Source organism: Panthera uncia, chromosome B4, assembly GCF_023721935.1.
Source record: "Panthera uncia isolate 11264 chromosome B4, Puncia_PCG_1.0, whole genome shotgun sequence".
NCBI lineage: Eukaryota > Metazoa > Chordata > Mammalia > Carnivora > Felidae > Panthera > Panthera uncia.
The window spans coordinates 111772503-111796439 of record NC_064809.1 but is presented as its reverse complement, the minus strand read 5'-3'; the positions used below and the strand labels follow the sequence as shown (position 1 = coordinate 111796439).

At 41.5% G+C, this 23937-nt stretch overlaps 1 protein-coding gene across 2 annotated transcripts in view; it reads left to right on the top strand.

Moving 5' to 3' along the window:
- Positions 1 to 10879: 10879 nt before the first annotated feature.
- The window catches only part of EEA1 (early endosome antigen 1), a 112322-nt gene continuing 99264 nt past the window's right edge, over positions 10880 to 23937 (top strand). The window contains exon 1 of one of the 2 annotated variants that reach the window (XM_049626082.1): positions 10880 to 11127. In XM_049626082.1, coding sequence (XP_049482039.1) covers positions 11104 to 11127 — 24 coding nt within the window. In that variant the 5' untranslated portion in view covers positions 10880 to 11103. The remainder of the gene's footprint in view (positions 11128 to 23937) is intronic. The other variant, XM_049626084.1, reaches the window with a different exon arrangement.

Sequence of the window (23937 nt, the reverse complement as noted above, 5' to 3'; positions counted from 1 at the left end):
TCTTTCTTTCTTTCTTTCTTTCTTTCTTTCTTTCTTTCTTTCTTTCTCTTTATGAAGGTCAAGAAGTTAAGGATTTCTTTGGACCCTTCCAGCCCAACAGACAGAATACCTACGGAGTGATCAGCTGAGGTCATCATGTACGTTTTCTAAGACCCCTGGCTCCAGAGCATAAGTGGCATATAGAGGACACCTGAGCAAGGGCTTGTTCGCTAAGTTCCCGGATGCCTGTGAGGACATGTGCCCCAGATCATCATCCTCCATAAAAGCCCTAGACCCCAAGCAAAGACGACATTCATTCTTCTTTCTTTTCTGAGTCTCCCAGACATTCGTGCCCTCTGTATCTGCTCTCTCTCTTTAGGTCTTCAAAAAACTCTGCTCTCGCTTCCTGCTGGCTTACATTCAATTTCGATCCTGCATGCAGCCAAGGACCCCCCTTGGCTGGTCCTGTGGGACCCTCCCCCACCCCGCTCTGAGTCCTTGGACCCGGCCTGCTGGCATCAGTTCCAACCCCTTATTTCCATTGTCACACATTCCACTTCCCCCTGTGTCTCAAATCTCTCTGATTTTTTAATTGTGGTAAAATGTCCCTAATGTCAAATTTAGCATTTTAATTATTTTTAAGTGGACCATTCAGTGGCATACAATACATACACATCATCGGATAACCATTCCTAACATCTATTTCCAGAACTTTTTAACTGAAAAGAGTTTTAAAATGTTGGCCCTTATTATTATTATTATTATTATTATTATTATTATTATTTTGAGAGAGAGAGAGAGAGAGAAAGGAGAGAGCATAAGTGGGTGAAGGGCAAAGAGAGAGGCAGAGAGAGAATCCGAAGCAGGCTCCATGCCCGGTGCAGAGGCCGACAAGGAGCTGGATCCCACAGCTGTGAGATCATGACCTGAACTGTAAGCAACAGTGGGATGCCTCACCGACTGAGTCACCCAGGCACCCTGACCATTATTTTTATCATTACCTTCAATGTGGTATATGGGAAGAATCAGAGCTTGGTAGGCATGGACAAGTTTCCAACTTCTGATCCTCAGTGAATTCACCTATGATATTTAGATAGAGTTGTAGACAGCATAAATGAGGTGTCTAGAACTAGGCCAGGCTCTTTGCTCTTAATAGTTTATTTAGATCTAGTGTACATGAACATATAGAATCCAGTTTATTTTCTTTTTTTTAAGGTTTTTTAAAATTTTTAATTTTGAGAGAGAAAGAGAGAGAGCAGAAAGAGGGAGAGGGGCAAAGAGAGGAGAGAGAGAGAGATAGAGAGAGACAGAGAGAGAATCCAGGCAGGCTCCATGCTGTCATCACAGAGCCAGACATGGGGCTCGATCTCATAAACTGTGAAATCATGATCTGAGCTGAATCCAGCTGAAATCTGATGCTTAACCAACTGAGCCCCCCGGGCGCTCCAAATCTAGTTTATTTTCCAACACTTCTCCAGAAGGAAGATAGCTCGACTCCTATTTAACGTGAGATCTTAACGGCCCGGCTTCCGGAGACTGAACTTGATCTGCTCGCTACGTCCACTGGCTCCCTTGCTCTTTGGCTCCTTGTTTGGCTGGACCAGTGGGAAGCACCTGCGGGAAATCCTGAAGGTGGAAGGGAGAGAGGACAGGACGTATACTTCCTTGGTATCCTCCCTTTCATGTCTTAAGTGTTCTCTAAATATTCCTTTACTGAAGGTCACAGCTCCTGTCCTGCTGCCGCCAGTCTGTCGCATAGTTCTCCTTGAGTTCTGGTAACGGCTTCCTCCTCTTGCCCCTTTAGGCACTAGTCCAACTAGATCTGCGGGAACTCCTTCTGTTGCTAACAAAGGTGTGCTTTCCCATTTCTTACTGGTTTTCTCAACCTCTGACCATACCCATTTAAACATTTCCCTCCTTCAAAATATTTTCTAATTTTTTTTTAATGTTTATTTATTTCTGCGAGAGAGAGAGTGAGACAGAGCATGAGCCGAGGAGGGGCAGAGAGAGAGGAAGACACAGAATCTGAAGCAGGCTCCAGGCTTTGAGCTGTCAGCACAGAGCCCGACGCAGGCCTTCAACTCGTGAACCTCGAGATCATGACCTGAGCTGAAGTCGGAAGCCCAACCGACTGAGCCACCCAGGTGCCTCCAAAATGTTTTCAATTGCACTTTTTCTTTCTGGGCCCCTGATTGATACGTTCCTTTGTTTTGTTTTTGTTTTTTTGTTTTTTGTTTTTTTGGGTTTTTTTTGGTAACAAATCTTACTCAGAATTCTATTGTGCAAAAAAGATAAAAATGAAGCTGCCTCAGCTGATGCAAGGATGAATAATACAGGGCCTCAACTGCTTGCTTCTCCCCATCGACCGAGGTGACTTCTGAGAACTTAGGGTTTGGAGGGACACACTTAGAAAAACACTGGACTGAGAAAATCCAAGGAAATGCCAGCCCTGACCCATGTTTGGATGGCATCTCTCTACGAAACTCATGAAATAAATTCACCTGACCTCACACACACACACACACACTTGGGAAACATGTGAGAGCACAGCTTTAGATCCTGGTTCCATTTCTACAAGGCATCTGCACTGTCTCTCATAGTAGTCCATGTGCCTTACTTATTACGTTTGGTTAGCTGTTTCAGCGGGGGGGTCTACAGGTTGGTTTCTCAGTTTAAAGGCTGATAAGAATGATGATTTGGGGGTACCTGGGTGGCTCAGTTGGTGGTCTCTGACTCTTAATTTTGGCTCAGGTCACGATCTCACATTTTGTGAGTCCCAGCTCCGTGGTGTCAGGCTCTCTGCATGGATAGAGCTGAGCCTGCTTGGGATTTTCTCTCTTTGTCTCTCTCTGCCCCTCCCCTGCTCTCTCTCTCTCTCTCTCTCAAAAATATACAAATACATTTTTTTTTAAAGTGATTATTTGGATTTGGCCTAACATCAATTTCACTTTGATTTACTATTGAATTTTTTCTTCAAATACACAATGTAGAGAATATTCACAAGATTAAAAAAAAAAGAGTTATCCTAGCTTGCCACTGTTTGCTTAGTTCCCAGAATGTGTGGTTTTGGAAAACCCATGCAGAACGAGAAGTCTACCAGGTCAGAAATCCCAACCATAAACTTTGGATTGGATGAACCATCTCAGCACTCAAGAGTTCTGCCCTGTTATCATAAATGGGAATTTTTGTTGTGTCACCTCTACATGATCCCCTGGTTTGTTTCATTCTCCATGAACGTGTGGTTTAAATGCAATTGGCCATGGCCTATCACATATATATTAAGGGCGTCATTTTTATTACATCTTAAAATATAACTATTATTTTGGATCTTCCCTAAACCTGCCTCCAAAGAAATTCAGTGGTGACCTGATACTTTTTTTGAGGTTAATCAAGTCAACTAGAATATGGAAAAAACCAATAGAGACTTCTGGAGAATTCACGTATCTCCCACGCGTTAGAAGTCCTTGCCTTTGCCTCCCTCCTCATGATCCCCTCAAAGGCTAAAAGAAGCACCATTGATAGTAGGCTTCAATTGGTTCAGTGCTGCTAATATAATTTGTTAAAAGTGAACAATTCAGTTAAGTTAAAAAAAAATCTACTTGATGACAAATAGCTGTCTGGTAGTCCTGTGTCTATACCTTAGGATCTCTAAACTATTTTTGTCTTACATATACAAAGCCATCATCTGCATTTTGCTTATTGTGTTGTGAATTTTCATGGATTTGCTTTGCTTCTAATTGCAAATGAATTATTTGGTTGTCACATGTTAAATTGACAAGAAGAAAAATGTTCTAATTTACAGAGGGTCAGGAATAGGTTGTTTCCCAGAAACACTGGGAAATTTTCAAGAGTCAAGCAACATACATACATACTAAAGGAAAAGAAAAACAATGACCACATAGGATCAAAAGATTATTGAACTGCTCTCAAGATTGTTGGATTTGGACCATATCTTCACAAGTAGGAAGATACTAGCTTGAGGTACTTTGTAAGGGAGCCGTTATAATAATTGTATACCCTTCTATCTTAGTTTGCACTGCTGTAACAAAACTCTACGGAGCAGGTGTCAGAAATGTATCGCTCACCGTTCTGGAGGCTGGAAGTCTGAGATGAGGGTGCCAGCATGGTTGGCTGAGGGCCATCTTTTGACTGCAGACTTCTTGGATCTTCACATGGAGGAAAGGCCTAGAGAACTCTATGATTTCTTTCATAAGAACACTACTCTCATTCATGAGGGTTCCACCCTCATGACCTAATTACCTCTCAAAGGCCCTACCTACTAGTATCACCTTTGGGGGTTAGGATACATGTGAATTTTGGGTGGGGGCACAAACATTCAAACCATAGCCCCTTTCCTTTCTTTTTTCCTTCCTCCCTCCTTTCCTCCATCTCCCTTTCCTTCCTTCCTCCCTTCCTTCCTTCTCTCTTCCCTTCCTCCCTCCCTTCTTTCAATCTTTCCTCCTTTCCATCTTTCTTCCCTTCCTTCCCTCCTTCCTCAACAAATATTTATTGAGCACTGTTTAAATTATTGAGGATTCAGCAGTGAACAAGAGTCAAGGTCCTTATACTCAGGGAACTTACATTCTTTGGGGAGACATAAATAGACAAACAAGAAAAGTCAGAAATGATAGTTTTCTCTGCTATGCAGAGAAGTAAAATGGGTGATGGGATGGACTGGAGACCCATTAGAAGAGGTGATCCTTGAAGATATCTCTGAGGAGGTGACTTTTTTTTTTTTAAGCTTTCAATTTTTTTTTTTTTTTTTTTTTTTTTTTTTTTTTTTTTTTTAGTAATATCTACACACAGCACGGGGTTTGAACTTAGAACCTGAGATCAAGAGTCACATGCTCTTCTGACTGTGCCTGCCAGGTGCCCCTGAGGAAGTGACTTATAAGGTGCCACATGAATGCCGTAAAGTTAGCCATAAGATCTCAGGGAGCAACATTTCCTAAATCAGAACAGGTTGGCACAAAGGCAGGAATGACCTCTGTGCAATGGAAGAATAAAAGTTCAAAGTCTGGGGCATGGTAAACCAAGGGGAGAGTGTTATAAATGGAAGGCAGAGAAGTGGGCAGGACCAGATGGACAGGGTGCGTGAGCCAGGATAAAGTCTTTGGATTTTATTGTGATTGTAATTGGAAGCTTCAATGAAAAAGGACAGTGACATTATTTGATTTGCATTTTAAAAAGTTGTTCCTAGTTGCTCTGTAGTCTATGGATGATAGGGAAGTCAAAGTGAAAACAGGGAGACTGACCAGGAAACTCTTACAGTGGTCTCGACAGGAGATGAAGGTGCTAAGACTAGGGTGATAATGGAAAGAAGTGGCAGATTTAGGATTAGCTTTGGAGGTAGACCTGTTGGGATTTTCTTTCAGATGGATTGACTGGCGGAAGGGGAAGTGATAAGATAAAGAGAGAACTCAAACTCCAAGATTTTGGGTTTGATCCACCCAAGTTCCTAGTGGAAGTATATAGAGAGACAAGAAAACTGGCAGAGAAGCATTTTGATAATAAAAATGAAGCCGTTTTGTTTGGGCCATGTTAAGTTTGAGATGCTCATTAGACATCCAAGGAGAACTATGCAGATGGTTTGTTGTGGAGGTCTGGAAATCTGGAGAGAGGTCAGCACAGGAGATATAGACTCGGGGATCTTTGGGCAGACAGATGAAATTTAAAGCCAGGAGACTGGTTGAGATCACTTCTAGGCTCTGTGGGACAGATAAAAGGAGGGACCCTAGAACAGAGCAGGGACACTGTAACATTAAGTTATGCAGTAGAGAAGTCAAAGGAGTCTGGAAGGAACGGCCATCAAGGAGAAAAGCCAGAAAGTGGATTGTCAAGGAAGCCAAGAGAATAAAATGATTTGAGGAGAGAGTAGTCAATTGTTCTCAGTGTCAGTAACAAAGTCAAAGCAATAAACTTGTCTGTGGATTTGGCAACAGGTAGGTCATTAGCATTAACATGAGTAGTCTCATTGGAGTAGGTGAGAAGGAGGCTTGATTGGAGTGAGTTAGGAAGAAAATGCAAGGTAAGACAGTGAAACCACTATCGGTGTGATAGCCATTGTGGACAAAGACCAGAGAAGAGAAAGAAGGTGGGGAAAGGGTAGCAAGACTGCTGCCAGATCATGTTCAGTGACTCTCTGAGCTCTGTGGTATTTTAAGTTCATTTATTTATTTTGAGAGAGGGGGAGCACAGAGAGGTGCAGAGAGAGAGAATCCCAAGCAGGCTCCCAGCTGTGAGCACAGAGCCCAGAGCAGGACTTGGGGCTGGACTCAGGAACTGTGAGATCATGACCTGAGCCCAAATCGACAGTTGGATGCTCAACTGACTGGGCCACCCAGGTGCCCCCGAGTTCTGTGGCTATTAATGTAAAATGAGCACGATAGCCCCTGTGGTACATATGTGTGCACCTCTAACAACATTCAGCTCCTCCTGTGCAGCACACAGTAGATGGGTAGTTGGGTTTGGGTTCTGCTAGATGAAAACAGTGGAGGAAGTAGAGGGAGGTGAAGGTGTTAAGTATATTCATAAGGGGGTGGGGGTGGCTATGAAGCTGGATCGTGGCTTTAAGTTAGGTTTTGGTGGAAATGAGGATGCTAGGGAAATGATTGATAGTAAGAAAGTGAGAGGAGCCAATGGAGTGAAGATCTTGATGGAGTCAAAGAATTAATGGAATATTAATGTAAGAGAGGTGAATAGATAGGGGTTAGTGGCCAGAGAGAGTAAGCAGTTATGTGTGGGGAGATGCTAAATTAGTGAAGATTATTCTTACATTATTATGTCTCACCCAGTGTTTATTTACTTTTGAGCAATTACATTCTCTAGTGTATTATTCCAGTCAGATCATAAGCTGCAGGGGAGCACACAAACTTTTGAATAATCCACCTAGCTGAGCAGATGAGTCTCTTATATTATTATTATATTAATTACATAATAATTATATTATTATTATATTAATTATATATCATTATTATATTAACTACATATTATAATATTATTATATTCCACAGGAGGGGCACCTGTCTGGTTCAGTCAGAATAGTGTAAGACTCTTGATCTCTGAGCTGTGAGTTCAAGCGCCACGTTAGGTATAGAGATTACTAAAAAAAAAAAAAAAAAAAAAAAAAAAGATTCTGCAGAATTCCAGTGTAGAAGGCCTTAGCATGTGACATTAACAAACAGCTTTAAACTAAATAAACTTTTGAAAAATAAACAAAAAAGAGAAACAAATGTCACTTAAAAAAAAGAAACTTGTTGGGAATGCAAGCTGGTGCAGCCACTCTGGAAAACAGTATGGAGGTTCCTCAAAAAACTAAAAATACAACTACCCTATGACCCAACAATTGCACTACTTGGCATTTATCCATGGGATACAGGTGTGCTGTTTTGAAGGGACACGTACACCCCCATGTTTATAGCAGCACTATCAACAATAGCCAAAGTATGGAAAGAGCCCAAATGTACATCGATGGATGAATCGATAAAGAAGATGTGGTGTATGTACACACACACACACACACACACACACACACACACACACACAATGGCCTATTACTCGGCAATCAAAAAGAATGAAATCTTGCCATTTGCAACTATGTGGATGGAACTGGAGGGTATTATGCTAAGTGAAATTAGTCAGTCAGAGAAAGACAAAAATCCTATGACTCCACTCATATGAGGACTTTAAGAGAAAAAACAGATCAACATAAGGGAAGGGAAACAAAAATAATATAAAAACAGGGAGGGGGACAAAACAGAAGAGACTCATAAGTATGGAGAACAAACTGAGGGTTACTGGAGGGGTTGTGGGATGGGGGATGGGCTAAATGGGTAAGGGGCACTAAGGAATCTACTCCTGAAATCATTGTTGCATTATATGCTAAGTAATTTGGATGTAAATTTTAAAAAAGAAAAAAGAAAATTAAAAAAAAAAGAAAAAGGGTTAAATAAGAAAAAACAAAAAAAATATGTTGATTTCACAACTACAAAAAACACTTGTTTCCTTTCTCTACTTACAACCCTTTTATTTTTTTAAGATTTTTTTATTTTTATTTTTAAGTAATCTCAACACCCAGCATGGGACTTGAACCCACAACCCTGAGATCAAGAGTCACACACTCTACTGAATGTATCAGTCAGGAACCCCTACTTCTAACACTTCCAACACCCAATGTGCGGGGTTTTATTCCACACCAGGTAATTTGCCAATTCTCTGGATAGCAGCTGGGTGTCTGTTGGGAAAATGAATAAAATTTTACACCACAAGATGGCCGATGGGACTAAAACAAGCTCTGGTCTCTAGTTTAGAGACCCCTCTTCCGGGTTCTTTTTGCCCTGTTTGCCGCGCGAGTGAAAACCCATCACAGATATGGAAGCTGACAACTATAAATTACCCTTCCCCCCTTCATTCGGGGCTCAGATCTTGGAGAAACAGTCTTCTCTGAGACCGCTGGTGCTAAATAAATCTCCGATCCACCAAGATCTCCGAGTGCCGCTTGGTTTTTCCGCCAGCGTTCCGGCCTGGTTCTGTAACATGTCCTACAATTTAATTCAATTCTGATACAAACTACCTGGAGCCAGTGCAGACCCTCCAGGTTCAGGGCTCAGTCCACAAGATTGCCCCCACTTCAGACACCAGTCACAAGGTTCAGGTTGTCACCTTTACTTTGGACCAGTTGGCTATAAATTGGAGGTTCCCACAACACCCTCCTCAGGTTTGATAATTTGCTATAACAGCTCAAAGATCTCAGGGAAACTCTTTACTTACCATTACTGATTTATTATAAAAGATGCAACTCAGGAACAGCCAAATAGAAGGGATTCGTAGGGCAAGCTATGGGGGAAGGGGGAGGGGTTCCCTCTTCTCTGGGCATATCATTCTTCTAGTACCTTGGTGTGTTGGCTAACCTGGAAGCTCTCCTGGGTTTAGGATCTTTATAGAGGTTCTATTACATAGCTATGGTTGATTAAATCAATGACCATTAGTGATTAACTCTTTCAGTCCCTCTTCCCTACAGGAGGTGGGGGGGGATGGGGGGCCTCAAAAATTGCAACCTTCTAATCATGCCTTGACCTTTCTGGAGATTAGCTCCTATGAGAAAGCTATCTAGGGACCCCCAACCACCAGTCATCCCATTAGCACACAAAAAGACACTCAAGGGGCACCTGGGTGGCTCAGACCCTTGAGCATTCAACTCTTAATTCAGCTCAGGTCATGATTCCGTGGTCCTGGGATTGGGCCCTGTGTTGGGCTCTGAGCTGAGCAGACTCAGTGTTCCATGCTGATTCATTCATTCATTCTCTCTCTCTCCCTCTGCACCTCTCCCCTGCTGGCTCTTGCTTTCTTTCAAGGGTCTTAGAAGCTTTGGTGTCAGGAAGTAGGGTCAAAGATTAAATATTAGAACAAAAGATGCTTCTAGCATCCTGCCAGTCAGGAAATTACAAGGGTCTTACAAACTCTGTGTCAGGATCTTGGTACAGAGACCAAGTATATATTTATTATGCCACATAGTTTTATCACCCTATGTTGGTCAAAGTATTTCCCATGTTGTCTGAAAATAAAGCACCCTGTGTCTGGAAAGATGGAAAAGTGTGTGCTTTGCTATGTTTGTCTGGAAATATTTAAGTGCAATAATCAATAGTGATTAATAATGTATTAGTTTTAGGTGTGACTATTTTGTTGCACTATAGACACACACACTAAAACACAGAACATGTTTGGAATAGAAACATATTATATCATATGCTTTACACTTTAGAAAAAACACTTACATTAACTCATTTGAAAAATAGTATTTGCTGCATCTTTTCAAACAATCTGGAAGTACTTTCCAAAAAGCACTCCATTCATTGCTTGGGTAGGCAAGGTCAATTGCATTACTCCTTCTTTTCCTATTTAAATAATATTAAAGTTTTCTCTTCTTCTCAGGGTAAAACTTCTGAACCTCTTAGCTTGTGAATATTAGCAGAATGGTAGGACTCTGGAGCTGTGATTGTTGAGTTTAAATGATGACATGGTGCCTGGAAGTGAATTTGAAGTCCACGTCCTTGTTTTGGCACACTGTTTATCTGTGACCTTATTATTTTTTCTTTATGAAACATACGCATTAATGTTGACTCAACTCATATACCTATTATTCGAATAGGACTTAAAATTCCTTAGGAGAATGGGCCACACATGTGCTTTAGAAAGACAAAGTGTATCATGTTAGCGACATCAGTCCATTAAATGTTGTTGTTATGGTCCAGAAAGGAGAACCCTAAACTTCTCTTGCCAACTCAAATTCCAGTTTCTTCCTATCCTTTCTTCTGATTCTATACTTTCTCTTTGGCTGAAATTGGAAGCAAAAAGGGAGTAGAGAAAGGAAAGCAGGGGTTGAAGAAGAGGAGGAAAGCCCAACAGACAGGTTAATCCTGTCTGCGATTCTCTGCTTTCACCCAGGGGCTAAGCTCTTCCAGCAGAAATGAAGATGCAGTCCAGGCTCGGCCGAGACCAGGGTCACGTTGACAAATGTGACGAAGCAGCCTGAGTTTTGGTCGCAGGTGCGCACCCCGCAACCCCTCCACCCGCCGAGGTCTGGGACCACCCCAGGCCGCGCGGCCCAGGTCTCTCCATCCACCTCCCGGCGGGCACGCGGTCGGCGCGCGGGCACGGCCTCTGACGGAGCGCGGGCGTGCGCTCGGCGGCCGCAGCGTCCCCTTGCCCGCCGGAAGGAGCGGCGGCGCCAGCGTCCTGCCGCCTGTCCGTCACGCAGCCGCCCACGCCGCCGTCGCTTCGGATTGGTCGCAGGCCGGGCCGGGCCCCTTAGGGCCCCGCCCCCCGCGGATGGACAGGCCGGGAGGGCGTGGCGCGACGGGCGGGTCCGCCCAGCTGTCAGTTACGGGGGCGGCCCGGCCGGCGGGCGGGCGCTCGCTGGCTACCTCGTCTCTCGCTCGCGCGCGCTCCCTCTCGCCGCCTGTGGGGAAGTCGGGGCCGCCCGAGCGGCTGCCGCCACCGCCTCGCCCCGACCTCCTCCCCGGTCCCTTCCCGGCTCAGTCTCTCCCGCCCGCGCACCCCCGAGTAGTGAGTGGTCCCGCGTAAGGTCCGGAGAGTCACCGCGGCGGCCCGGGTGGTGTTTAAACCATGTTTAGGAGGATTTTGCAGAGGGTAAGAGAGTGAAACCGTCTTTCCGGCAGCACGTGAGCGGGAGAGCCCGAGTCCGGGGCTGCGGGCGCCGCCGCCGAGCTGAGGAGCCCAGGCGGCGGCGTGGACGCCCCTCCTCAGCGCGGGCTCCTTCCTTCTGTAGGCCCCGCAGCCCCGGGAGGCGGTGAGGCCTCGGCCGTCCTCTCGGGGGGCGGGCCGCCGGGCCGGGGGGCACGGGGGGGGCGGCGGCGGCGGGGCGGCAGGCCGGAGCCCGGGCCGGCGCCGAGTCCCCGGCGGCCCCGCGCGCCCAGGCCCGGCGCCGCGCTCCCGCGCGGGGCTGTCAGTGCGACGGGCGGCGGGGCGGGAGGGTGTGGTGCCGGCGCGTTCCTTCCAGCTCCGGGAATGGCAACGCAAAGGGAGTTAGTGCGTCCAGACGGGTGGAGAGCGCCCCGTGGGAGATCGCGGGAGGCTTGCTCAGCCTCTGCATCCTTCGCGCCCACCGCGCCCCCCAACTTTGCACGCACCTGCCACTCTCGGCTGGACAGTATTGCAGGGTAATGTGGTTAAACCCGGCCTAGCTCGGGCCCAATCGTGGTACCGACACTTACTGGCAAAGTCAGCTGAGGAAGAAGATATTACTCACTCTTGGAACCCCCCCCCCAACCCCCAGTTAAAAATGCGTTTCCCCCTCTCAGCCCAGGACCCTTTTTGAGCTCTCCAAGAATAAATTCGCAGTAAGCCTTATCCAGTGATATACGCATACTCCTTCACTTCTGCCAGTGCTACTATCCCTATTGGAAATCTGGGGGAAAAAACAACAACAACAAAAAACCCTTAAGATATAAAAAATAAGAACATTGGAAAGCTGTAGGTGTGTTGTTTAGAAATCAGTTCCTGGAATAATAATAGGGCATATTTTCCTACAAGAGTTACTGTACTCAAGTTTTTGTTTTGGATAGCTTTTTTTTTTTTTTTTTTGAAAGTGATGGGGGTGTGCAACAAAATGTAAATGATTGAAAAGTTGGGGCCAAACTCATTAGATGGTTGCTGGGGAAGTAGCCTCACTAGTTCAAAGGACAAAAGAAATTAGTGCGTTTGTAGTATTCAGCCAAGGAATGTGCCAAAGACAGTTGAGTCATCCACTATATGGAAAGGGAGTGTTCCTGGCTCCTGCATAGCTTTGTGAAATGTTCAAGTCGTGTGAAACTTGGTCATCCGTCAGGGGGAGAAATAGTTAACTTTTGAATCTACCACCCCGTGTTGACATTTGATGATTTTCTGCAGTGGTTTTGTCAGAGTCTTTTAAAATCTTGATAAGCCGATGATTTTGGCAGTAGCAAGGGCATGCCCTTTACCCTTGCCGTCAGTTCCTGTGTTCCATAGTAAAGACATCTGTGCATGATTTGCTTGTAGTACTTGGAGATTTTTCTTTTATGGGACCTGGAGGAACGGATTAGCTCATGCTTCAGATTGTGTTTCTGTCGTAGTTCCACATCTGAAAATTAGTTTGCTTATGGTCTGCTTTAAAGTTTATAAATAAAACAAAGTGTTTACTGACTTACCAGCAGCTTCTGGTAGGGTTGCCTGGCTGGCTCAGTCCGGGGAGCATGCGACTCTTGAGCCTGGGTTCAAGTTGTGAGTTCGAGCCCCATGTTGGGTGTAAAGATTACTTAAAAAAAAAAAAAAAGATTAATTTAAAAAAAAGTATTCTGGCATTTATAGATTCATTTTCAGAAATATGGAATACTTTCTAGTACTCTTGGTTTAATGTTGTTAAGCATTACCATCATATTAGGACTATTTTTATATAAAGACCACGTGTTGATACATACACATCAACTGTGACCGAAGTTTTAATTAAAACTGCAAAATTGGAATTTATTCTGGTTATTACTGAGATGTGGTATAGAATCATCACATATGACTTAAGTCAGTTGAAGACTGACTTTCTTAACCAACGCGTTATTGACATTTGTGACTGGATAATTCTTTGTTGTGGGGGGCTGTCCTTTGAATTCTGAGATGTTTAGCAGGATCCCTGGCTTCTCCTCACTTCAGACCAGTAGCACCCCCATTCCCTTTCCCCTCGTGACAACCAAAAATATCTCTGTACGTTACCATATTCCCCTACGGACAAAATTGCCCTTGATTGAGAACCACTGTGTTAAATATGTATACTCTTTTATACGTATAAAATTTGAATTGTTTCTCAGTTACTTTTTGTTCCCTGTGTATTTATTGAGTGTCAGTAAATGTCAGACATATGCAAGGGGCTGGGAAACACTTGATAAATGGGTCCTCCCTTTAAAACTCACAGCCAGATAGAGGATGTCGACCATTTAAAAGTAATTACAGAGTGCCCTGGGTGCCACTCTGGGTCAGGGTGTTGGGACCATCAGGAAAACTTCTGGTAGGAGGGCATAGTCCTACAGTATATACTTTATTGACTCCACAGGTGGTATTCACTAACGAGTATAACTAGAATCTTTAAATTATGTAACATGGCAACCATTTTATTTTACCCCACCCTGATAATCTTATTTCTCGGCGGAGGTGATAAGATATTAAGATGAAAGTTGCTAATTTAGGGATTTGTTTGAAATGGTCTCCATGCTTTAACATTCTCTTTTTGGATGACCTTTTCATTTTAACTGCTGTTATTTTCTTCTGAATAGTGTCCTTTAAAAAGCATTTTTAAAGAAGAAACAGACAATGTGCTTGCAGTCAGTTGTAACTCTGAGTCACTGAACATCACCAATAAGGTCCCAGGGTACTTTACAGAAAATGTTTCTGTTTTCTTCTTCCTTTTTTTTTTTTTTTTGTTTCCATTAGCTTACTATAAGTTGTCTTTCTGAGGCTTGAAAGGGTCTGATTTAGAAAAAAAATTCTTTTTATGGTTGCTTCAACATGTATGTATTGACTATTTCGCTTAATGGTCCTTTGAAGAGAAATACGAATTTAAAGTGCTTGATGACCATGGGGCGTCTGGCTGGTTTAATTGGTGGAATATGCAATTCTTCATCTTGGGGTTGTAGGTTTGAGCTCCACGTTGGGTATAGAGATTCCTTAAAAATAAAATCTTAAAAAAAATAATAAAGTGCTTGATGACCAGACAGATAGATGATCAGCATTTAGTACTTTAGGCAGTATGTAAACTTCGTTGCTATTTCTTTCTTAAGGAATTTACAGTGGTTTAATTAGAGTATTAGATTTCCTTTCGCTGGTATATGCCAATAACATTGCTAAAGAAAAAAATGGACTTAAGTATTCTAGAATTGTAGAAATAAAAGGCTTTTTTTATGGTCAGCAGGTCTATTTGATTTAAAAAATGAGGAAGTATAAACAGATTAAGTGATTTATCTAAGGGCAACACGGTTAGTAGATGTCAAAACTGAGCCAAGAGCCAGATTTTCCCAACTCAATCCATTTCTCTTTCTCTGGTACCTTGTTGCCCTTTCCACTACTACTCAATTGATATGGTTAGCACTCTGCTAATCACAGTGGAAGATATTGGGAAAATATGAGACATAACTTCTTCCTCAAGGATATGATTAAGTGCCAGAGAAATTGGTACAGACAACGAAGGCTGTAGTGGTACAAAAGAGGAAAGATCAGAATGATCCTGTGTGAGTGGGTAGTCTCCTTGGAGAAAATGAGCATGAGGTGGGGTTTTGAAGAATGTGTGTGTGTGTAGGAGAGGTCTTAGGAAGGTTTCTTTTTCGGAAGGAGTTACAGTATAAGTAAAGATGCAGAGATGGGAATGAGTTCGTTCTTCCTGCCTTCCTCCTTCCTTTACATATTACTTTTCAGTAAGCAGATATTTGTAACACTTGGCTATGTGCTAGAAACTGGGGATAAAACAGTGAATAAGATACAGTCCTTACACTCAAGTAGCTTACACCAAGTGACTTTTAGAAGAGATCTGTTTACAGCACAGAGAAATTGAGAGAAATTTACAAAGATAGTGTGACACCCCATTGTGGAGATTCTTGATCTTCTAGCTCATCCCTGTTCAATGCAAATGTGAATTTCATATGTAATTTGAAGTTTCTAGTAGCCACATTTAAAGTAAGAAGAGGTGAAAAAAAAATAAAGTAAAAAGAGGTGAAATTAATTTTTAAAACATATTTCTTTTGACCATGTATCTAAAATATTCAATATAAAAATTATGATATATCTTACATTCTCTCTCTCTCTGTTTTTTAACTAGGTATCTGAAATCTGGTGTGTATTTTGTACTAACAGCATATCTCAATTTGTACTAATCATATTTCAATTATTCTATAGCCCTGTGTATTGGGTGATGCCGTTTTAGTTGAATGCATATTTAACTTTTAACTTTTTATTTGGAACTAGTTTCAAACTTACAAAAAGTTGCAAGAATAAAATAATAGGAACAAGGAACAGCTTTTAAAAATTTTTTTTTTCAAGTTTATTTATTTATTTTGAGACAGAGAGAGAGAAAGGACAGAGGAGGGGCAGAGAGAGAGGGAGAGAGAGTGAATCCCAAGCAGGCTTTCAGATGTGGGGCTTGAACTCACAAACTGTGAGATCATGACCTGGGCTGAGATTAAGAGTCAGATGTTTAACCTACTGAGCACCTAGGTGCCACTACAAGGAACATTTTTCTCACTTTCTTCTCTCTTCTTTTTCTGTGTCTTTTTTTTTTTTTTTTCTTCTTCTCTGACTCATTTGAGGATCAATTATGGTCTTTTACCTCTGAATACTTCAATGAAGAATAGGAGTATTTATTTACATAGCCACTGTATAGCTGCCAACTTTATAAATATACTTTGGTTCAGTTACTATCTATAATTCCAGTTTTGTCAGTTGATCTGGTATGTCCTTTGTAACATTTTGCCCTCACCAGTTTAGGGTCCAGTTAGGATTAGGTATTATATTTAGTTGTCATATTGCTATAGTCTCTTTTTATCTGGAACATTTCCACGGCATTTGTTTGTATTTATGAAGAGTACAGATCCCCTCCTGCTTTTTTCCCCCTACACTGTTCTTCATGTTATGTTTATGTGATATTTTCTTGTGATTAGATTGAGATTATGCATTCTTGGCCAGGATGTTGCCTAGAAGATGTTGCCTCACATCTGGAGACCCAGGGTGTCTTTCTGTCCTTCGTAGGTGCTGTTAGATTTGATTACCTTGTCAAAGGTCAAGGTGTAGCCCATTTTTGACTGTATAATACTATTCTTTCTTCTTTTGCCATTAGATGCCTTAGTAGACATCTACTTATAAGACCCTGCAAATATCTTGCTCCTTATCAAAAATTTCCCTTAAATTTAGCATCCATTGTTCATTCTTTGTTGTTCATTGCCTATCTAGTCTTCACCATAATGACTGCAAAATGATGATTTTCCCACTCCAGCATTCCCTTCTCCTTCACCAATTGGTCATTGGGTTTCCCGTTCCTCCTTCCCTCTCTCCCTCCCTCTCCATTTCCTTTCTGTCAGCTTCCTTTTTTCTTTACTAATTTCAGTTTTTAAAAATGGTTTATAACTCATCACTGTTCTTAATTATTTTGGTGCTCTAATTGTGTCAGATTTGAACAGTGGGAGCCCATTAGGGTGGCCCTGTGTCCTTTTGACATTCTCCAATAATTTTTTTTTAACCTCTTCGCTACTTTTTGGTATAACAGTGTATTCTAAGCTCATCCATTACTCTTTCCTAGCCCTGAAAATAGCCAATTCTCTGAGGAGCTCTGTTTCTTTTAGTGGGGATCCAGATCTGGGGTAACTTTTCTTCTTGTTTATTTCAGCAGACAAATCTGACATTTTGAACTTTATTCTGTAGGCATTATGAAATCAATAAGATTTTATTAAGCAGGGGTGCCTGGCTGGCTCAGTTGTAAGAGAATGCAATACTTGGTCTTGGGGTTGTGTGTTCGAGCCCATATTGGGTGTAGAGATTACAAAAATAAAATCTAAAAAAAAAAAAAAGGTTTTATTAAGCAGTGAAATATATCTGGTATGCAAGACAGGCAAAATTTTCCTCTACCTTCTTAGGGTGTGTCTGGCTGGGCCTAAGAATTTAACTGACATAAGGCAGACTAACAGGAGAAAAGCATGCAAGTTTTATTAAAATTTTACATGTATATGAGAAGCTTCACAAGAGTATGAGGACCCAAAGAAGTGACCAGACCAGGTGTTTATACCTTGTAGACAAAGAAACAATACGTTTGTGAAGAACTGACAAGACAGTGGGTTTGGGTTAGGGGTAGTAAGTGGTGAAGAAGTAGCCAAGAAGATAAAGGTTAGTTTAAGAGGTTTGTTTATGCAGATTTCTCAGTTCCAAATTCTCTGTGTCTACTGATGAGAAAATCTTTTTTCCTCCTGGTACAGCGAGGGTGCCTCTCACATGAGAGTTTTATCTCTTGCTTTCAAAAAGAAAAAAGAGGGTCAGAGTGTTCTTATACCTGCTGTTGTAGTGCCTTTAATTAAAGATAATCAATATGCTAACCGGGCATATTTTGGAATGACATTCTGGCTTTCTTCAGGCACAGAGTTGGGAGTTAAAAAGTTTGTGGAATGAGTATGAAAGGAATGTTTTAAGGAAGAGTAATTTGTCAGTGTTGCATGTGATGGATTAAAACCATAGGAGAGTATAGGTAGAGATGAGATAGGAGAGATTTTGATATTTTAGGCGCTCAGAAATTATAATTTACATTAGAATGACGACAGTGTGTGCAGGAAAAGGTAATGTATAAGGAAGACCTTTTGAACATATCTCTTCCTCACATGCGTAGTATGGGCCCACTGTGTGTTGTGGACACACTGATGAGTAAAAGACATAAACCCCCGTGGAGCTTGGTGTAAGAGAAACTGTTCAAAAATCCCATAGCTATATGGTCATGTGGGTGAGTCTTAGGAAGGAAAAGCACAGGGAGCCCCAAGAGCATACAGCAAGAGGGACCTGATCTAAACTAAGATGTTAGGGAAGGCTTCCTAGATTGGTTACACACTTAAGTTTGATGCAGTTACTACTAATTTATGAAACACATTTTAAAAAGTGGTATTATTTTCTCTCTGTGGAGATTTATTTTTAGTGTGTTAAGAATAGCGATTGAGATACAAAAGAACCAGGGCTCGAACTAAGTTTTCTCTTCTTATCCTGGTGGTCTTTTGCTTGAGCTAAAGAGAGAGTATAATTAGTGGTTAACAGTCTGAACTCTTGAGCCAGACTGTCTAGGGTGATATTGTTTCCTAGTTACTAGCTGAGTAGCTTTGGGCAAGTTACTTGATTTCTCTGTCTCCTTAATAATAATAGTACCTGTCTCATAGGGTTGTTGTGAGGGGGTACTGAATTAATACACGTAAACGTCTCTGACAGTACCTGGCACAGAGTAACTACCTCTCTATAAATGTTAGCTATTGCTGATGTTGGTATTTTGTTACTATATACTCCAGGTTTCTTCAAGGAACACTTTTCTTATCAATCTCCTTGTGTATGTGTGTGTGTACATGTGTGTACAGTCATTCATCATACTATTGGGCATTTATTCTGCGCAAATTGCTGGGCTTGGGGATAAAAAACTCTTGCGGAGTTTTAATGAGGGAGACAGATACTTAAATAATTACAAAGTAATTTGGAAGATGTTGGGGCACCTGGGTGGCTCAGTTGGTTAAGCCTCCAACCCTCAGTTTAGGCTCAGGTCATGATCTCACAGTTTGTGAGTTCGAGCCCCACATTGGGCTCTGGGCTGACAGTGCAGAGCCTCCTTGGGATTCTCTCTGTCTCTCTCTGTCTCTCTGTCTCTCTCTGTCTCTCTGTTTCTCTCTTCCTCTCTCTCTCTCCCTGACCTTCCCTGCTCATGTGCGCTCTCCCTCTTTGAAAATAAATAAATAAAAACTAAAAAAACCCACAATGTAATGTGCTAAGTGTTAATAGATACACAGAGGAAGAGTTTGTGAGCACAAAAGAAAGAGTAATTCTGTGAGGGGAGGGGTAGGTGGAGACTGTTGAAGGCCTTACGGACACTGGCAGTGACAGGCCAAGAGGAGCAAGGGAGAGGAGCCATCTTTAGAGATGGGGGCCAAGCAAACACAAGAGCATGAAATAGCGAGCACAGCATTAGGGGAATTGTGAACATTTCTGTATGTGGATGGGGGTAGTTATAAGAGATGAGACTGGAAAGTTTTGGTCTATATACCATAGGCGATAAGGAGCCTTGGAATTTTTTAAATGATGAAATCTGTAATAAGGAAAACCCTCCAAAAATATTTTTTCCAGGTAATCTTTATAAAAAGTAAATTGGGTAAACCACTCTTTTGTCTAAAATCTGTTGGTGACTAATCACTGCCCACAGGAGATGTCCAAACTTTTTACTTTGGCACACAAAGCCCATAATGCTCTGGTCCCTTTATAGGATTTCAGGCTCATCTCCATCTACTGCACATGCTCTGCCCCTGCCTTTCTCACCAGTTGTGTTTCCCACCAGTTGTGTTTACCCTGTTCTCTCATCCCTTCATACCTCTGTAGAAGTGCTTCGTTCTGCTCACAGTGTCCTACCATCACTTGTAGGCATTGCTCAGTTCAGATGACACTGGGACTTACTTGCCTGCTTTTTTTTTTTTTTCCCCTACTCTTCTCCCAAAACATCCCATACTAATTAGGAGAACAAGCTTTTGGTATTAGACTGTCATTTAAGGTCTGGACTCCTCCACTCATGAGGGTGAGATCTTGCACAAAATTTCAGGCTCTCTGAGACCCAGTTGCTTTATCTGTAAATGGAGGATTTTATATACCTCAAGTGTTGTGGAAGGATTAAATGCAATAATGTTCATGAAGCACTCACTACAGGATCTAGCATTCAGTACACATTTAGTATTTAAGAGCTATTATACTTCAGGTCTCTAGAAAAATTTTTATGTTGTTTTTGTAATTTGTTTACTTGACTATTTGTCTACTAGACTTGAGCTCTCTTATGGTGGGGATTTTGTTTTCTTTTTTAGTGGGTAGGCTCTAAGTTAGTGTTTGATGCTTGGTGGTTTTTCACTAACATACTCTGACTACTTGGTGGCTGTGTAGAGAGGATGGCTCCATTAGGGGAGAGACTGGCTAGAGAATAATAACTTTTTATTCCTAAAATTGCTGCACATTAGAATCATTTGGAATTCTTATCCAAATTCTTCCATTGAAACAGAATTTCTGGATCTCTAGTTTTCAGTTCAGGAGATGGTTAAAGCTTGAATTTAGCCAATGGCTTTGGGGATAGAGAAAGAATAGAATGATTTTCAAGAAAATTAAGGCGTAAAATTGATAGGGTTTTTGGACTTGTGAGTAGTTTGGGTAACTGAGAGGATGATGGAATGGACTAAGGTAAAGAGTAGAGGAGGAAGAAGAGCAGGTTTGGGGAGGAAGATGAATGTGAACTAGAGGTGTGGCCATCCCAGTGGAGATGTTCACGAGGCAGGTGGAAATATAGGTCCAACACACAGGAGACAAGTGGAGGCAAGTATTAGATACGTACAGATGTTGTAGAGAAGTCAAGTCAAATAAGGACAGAGAAGTGTCCACTGAATGGAACAGTTGAGTCATACCTAGTTCAGTTTCGGGAGAGTCATAGGGATAAATTGGGAAGTAAGGAAGTAGAAGCAGGGAGCACAGATTACTTCCTGAGGAATATAGAGTAGAGGAAGCAGAAACTAATTTAATATTAAATGCATGAATGAAATTTGTCATCCTTAGACCACGTTCTAATAAATGATTTTTATCTTATTTTAAAGTTTAAAAAAAATTTTTTTTAATGTTTATTTTTGAGACAGAGAGAGACAGAGCATGAACAGGGGAGGGGCAGAGAGAGAGGGAGACACAGAATCTGAAGCAGGATCCGGGCTCTGAGCTGTCAGCACAGAGCCCGACGCAGGGCTTGAACTCACAGACCGTGAGATCATGACCTGAGCCGAAGTCGGATGCTTAACCGACTGAGCCACCCAGGGACCCCTGTTTTTTTTTTTTTTTAGAGAGAGAGAGAGAGAGAGAGAGAGAGAGAGAGAGAGAGAGAGAAAGCACAAGTGGGGGAAGGGGCAGAGAGAGAGGAAGAGCAAGAGAATCCGAAGCAGGCTCCACACACCCTGCCAGCGTGGAGCCCGATGTGTGGCTTGAATCCATGAACTGTGAGATCATGACCCAAGTTGCTTAACCAACTGACCCACCCAGGTACCCCTAATGATTTTTATTTTCAAGAATTATAAACTTCAAATCAGTTTAAGTTGAAAGGGGGATTTATTGTAAAATTTCAAAGTGATCCATGAATAAGAATTGCTATACAGTTGGGTCTGAAGAGAATGGTGTCAGGGACAGAGGGAGTTTTTCTCTTTGTCTCACTCTTTCGTGGACCACTGGCATCATTGTGTCTCTGTGTCCATCCTCCTCATTGCTGCCTACTCAGTATGCTCAAGACCCCAAATGGTCATCTTGACCACATAGTTCTACTTACTTTTCACCTTAGTTTTGTGTAGCCAACTGACTCAGTGTCTCAATTCCCAAAATCCGAGAGAAGACTAAAATGTCCTCAGCATCTTTTCTTGTTGGGTTGTGCATAGGTCTCTGGCTGGCCAAAGGTGTTCATTGATGGTTTAGTCAACTGAGGCTGGAAGTGGAGTTGGTCATATGATACTTAGGACTGTTCCTTTCTAAGAGTGGTATCATGAAACACACATTTTGCATATCATTCTTCTAGAAATAAGCTTTACCATGGCTCTGAAATAGTGATAATAGTTATGATTAAGTTCATTTAGTTCTAGGAATAAAGGATCCATCAGCTTAGCTCAAAAATAGCATAGTAGTGGTTATAAGGATGCACTTGGCAATAAGATGGAATTTCATAGAATTTCAAAACCAAACATTTAATATGGTGCTGAGCCTCTCAGACACTTTTACTGGAAGGCTTTGAAGGCTCTAAGGCAGTGCTATTCGGAACTTCATGACAGGGCTTTATAGATTATCACTCTAGAGTTGAGCTATTAAAGGACTCAGTAACTCTTCATATATTTGTGTCCCCTATATCTATCTACTTTTGATTTTGCTCTCAGCTAATTTTCTTACCCTCTATTCTAGTTTTTTTTTTTTTTTCTTCATGGCTTCTACATACTCAGAGTCTATGGTCTTTTGAAACCTTAGCTGGTTTATAGCTTTGATTTGCTGAAGTCTTTCATGTACTTTTACTTTATCTCCTGACTACACTGTTTATTTAGTGCCAGTTTATGTGGCTAATTGATCACTTTTCTTCATGGTTTGCAGTTCAAAGGCCTAATAAGCATGGAACTCAGCAGTAGTTCATTCTTGGTATTGGGGTGCCTTTTTTTTTTTTCTTTTTTTCTTTTTTTTCTTTTTTTTGCCACTCGGCCATGTTATTGGCTGCTAGCTAGCTTGTGAATATTTGCTGTCTGGTCCAGGTGATCACATCTTTTGTCATGGCAGTAGACATGGGGTCATATAACCTGGCTGTCTTGGACTGTATTCTCAACCTGGGCTATGGTAGGATAGTTTACTTTAGGATGGAACCGTGGCCATTGCCTGTACTATGATTGATTGACATATTTAATACAATAACATGAATAATTTAGTTGCACTGACATCTGTTTAAGTGTTGCATGGACTGTAGCAGTAGTTGAAATTTAAAACCACCCTTTCCCCCGTCATTTCAGTTTTTAATATCAGACTATGGCTAAGTTTTACATAAATATGCTAATATAAAAGTTTTTAGAGTTTCATTGATACTTTATTTGGACTTTATTGGCTAAATAATATTTGGAAAATGTATTAATTTTTTCTGTCTTTATACAGTGCTATGTCAGAATACATTGTCTTGTGAGATGGATTAAATGGTAAATCATATTGAGTCAGATCTCTGATAAGGAAGTATGCATTTATTTTGTCCTGTGAAACATTTTTTTAATTTAACCTCATATCTGCTTGTACCTTTTGAATGTTTGAAGCAATGATCTAGTTTTAAAATAAAAATATTTAAAAATAATAAAATATGTTTCTGGTTATGAAAATAAACCATGTATATCATAGAAGTTTGAATATATCAGAAAAGGAAAATTGAGAAGCAACAGGGCTATAGCATTGTGGATGGTTTAACATTAAGAGCACAAGCTTTGAAGTCAGATGGAATCCCAGCTTTATGCATTATTACATTAAAAAATACATTTTTTAATGTTTATTTTTGAGAGAGAGAGAGAGAGAGAGAGAGACAGTGTAAACAGGCAGGGGGCAGAGAGAGAGGGAGACAGAGAATCCGAAGCAGGCTCCGGGCTCTGAGCTGTCAACACAGAGCCCAATGTGGGACTCATACTTGCGAACTGTGAGATCATGACCTGTGCCGAAGTTGGACACTTAACCGACTGAGCCACCCAGGCGCCCCAGTGTGTTATTATATTTGTAAGCTTAGCTGACAATTTATTTAACTTTCTTTAACTGTATTTCCCCCCTTGGCTAAATGGGAACAATCCCTTTGACTTTATTCAAGGATTGTTAAAAGCATTAAATGATATAGTGTAGACAAAGTGCTTGGCATTATGCCTGTCATAGAGGTTATATGTTAGCTATTGTTAATAGAAAGATAGAATATTTCATTTAGCAGATGACCGATTGACATTTTTTTAGTATAAAATTCAAGTTTCTTACTTGCATCATTTTAAAAATGCAAATAATCTAGAAGAAGTAGATACTCTGAGCTTTACAATAAGATTCATGGGTTATTTTGATTTTGTTAAATTTTTGAGTATAAAAGCACCTGGGCAAGTAGAGAAATCCCTGAATTTGAATCAGAAGACTTGAGTTCATGTTCTCTATCTCTGCAGTCAGTGTGATCTT